The sequence below is a fragment of the Penaeus chinensis genome, chromosome 35 (assembly GCF_019202785.1).
Source record: "Penaeus chinensis breed Huanghai No. 1 chromosome 35, ASM1920278v2, whole genome shotgun sequence".
Lineage (NCBI taxonomy): Eukaryota > Metazoa > Arthropoda > Malacostraca > Decapoda > Penaeidae > Penaeus > Penaeus chinensis.
This window is the reverse complement of record NC_061853.1, coordinates 11,674,859-11,675,292: the sequence shown is the minus strand read 5'-3', so window position 1 is coordinate 11,675,292 and position 434 is coordinate 11,674,859. Positions and strand designations below refer to the sequence as shown.

Sequence of the window (434 nt, the reverse complement as noted above, 5' to 3'; positions counted from 1 at the left end):
CGCGAGGCCCTGCAGTCCGTGGAAACTGGCGATGGTCCTGGCGAGGGCCTTGTGAGAGCGTGGGCCGCTGAAGATGGGCGTAGTGTGTAGGGAAAGATGAGACAGGGAAGAAGGCGGTAAATATGGCTGGCCATCTTTGTTTTCTGTCCATGAAATGATAAATGGTGTTACTCTCAAGGTAATTCGCGATCACTAACAGAGGGATTTATATTTCCCTGGAATTTAGTCAACAAATTTAGTTTTTTTTCAAGACCCCAGAGAACAGCCTATTTAGTTTTACTCACTCTGTACGAATGTCGTGTCCTAAGACCCTTTCGGATGGGTTGTCTGTCATGTTCTGAGTCCGTGGTCTAAGTGAGAACCTGCACGATAAGCCATCTTTTTTTTTATACTGACAACGTTATTGTGTGTCCCTGAATGTGTGTTAATAAAAC

General features: G+C 45.2%; 1 protein-coding gene across 1 annotated transcript in view; it reads right to left on the bottom strand.

The window, feature by feature from the left end:
* The window catches only part of LOC125044166, a 659-nt gene extending 458 nt beyond the window's left edge, over positions 1-201 (bottom strand). Inside the window, exon 1 of the mRNA XM_047640617.1 lies at positions 1-201. This exon is cut by the window's left edge and continues 12 nt beyond it. Coding sequence (XP_047496573.1) covers positions 1-151 — 151 coding nt within the window. The 5' untranslated portion in view covers positions 152-201.
* Positions 202-434: the final 233 nt, after the last annotated feature.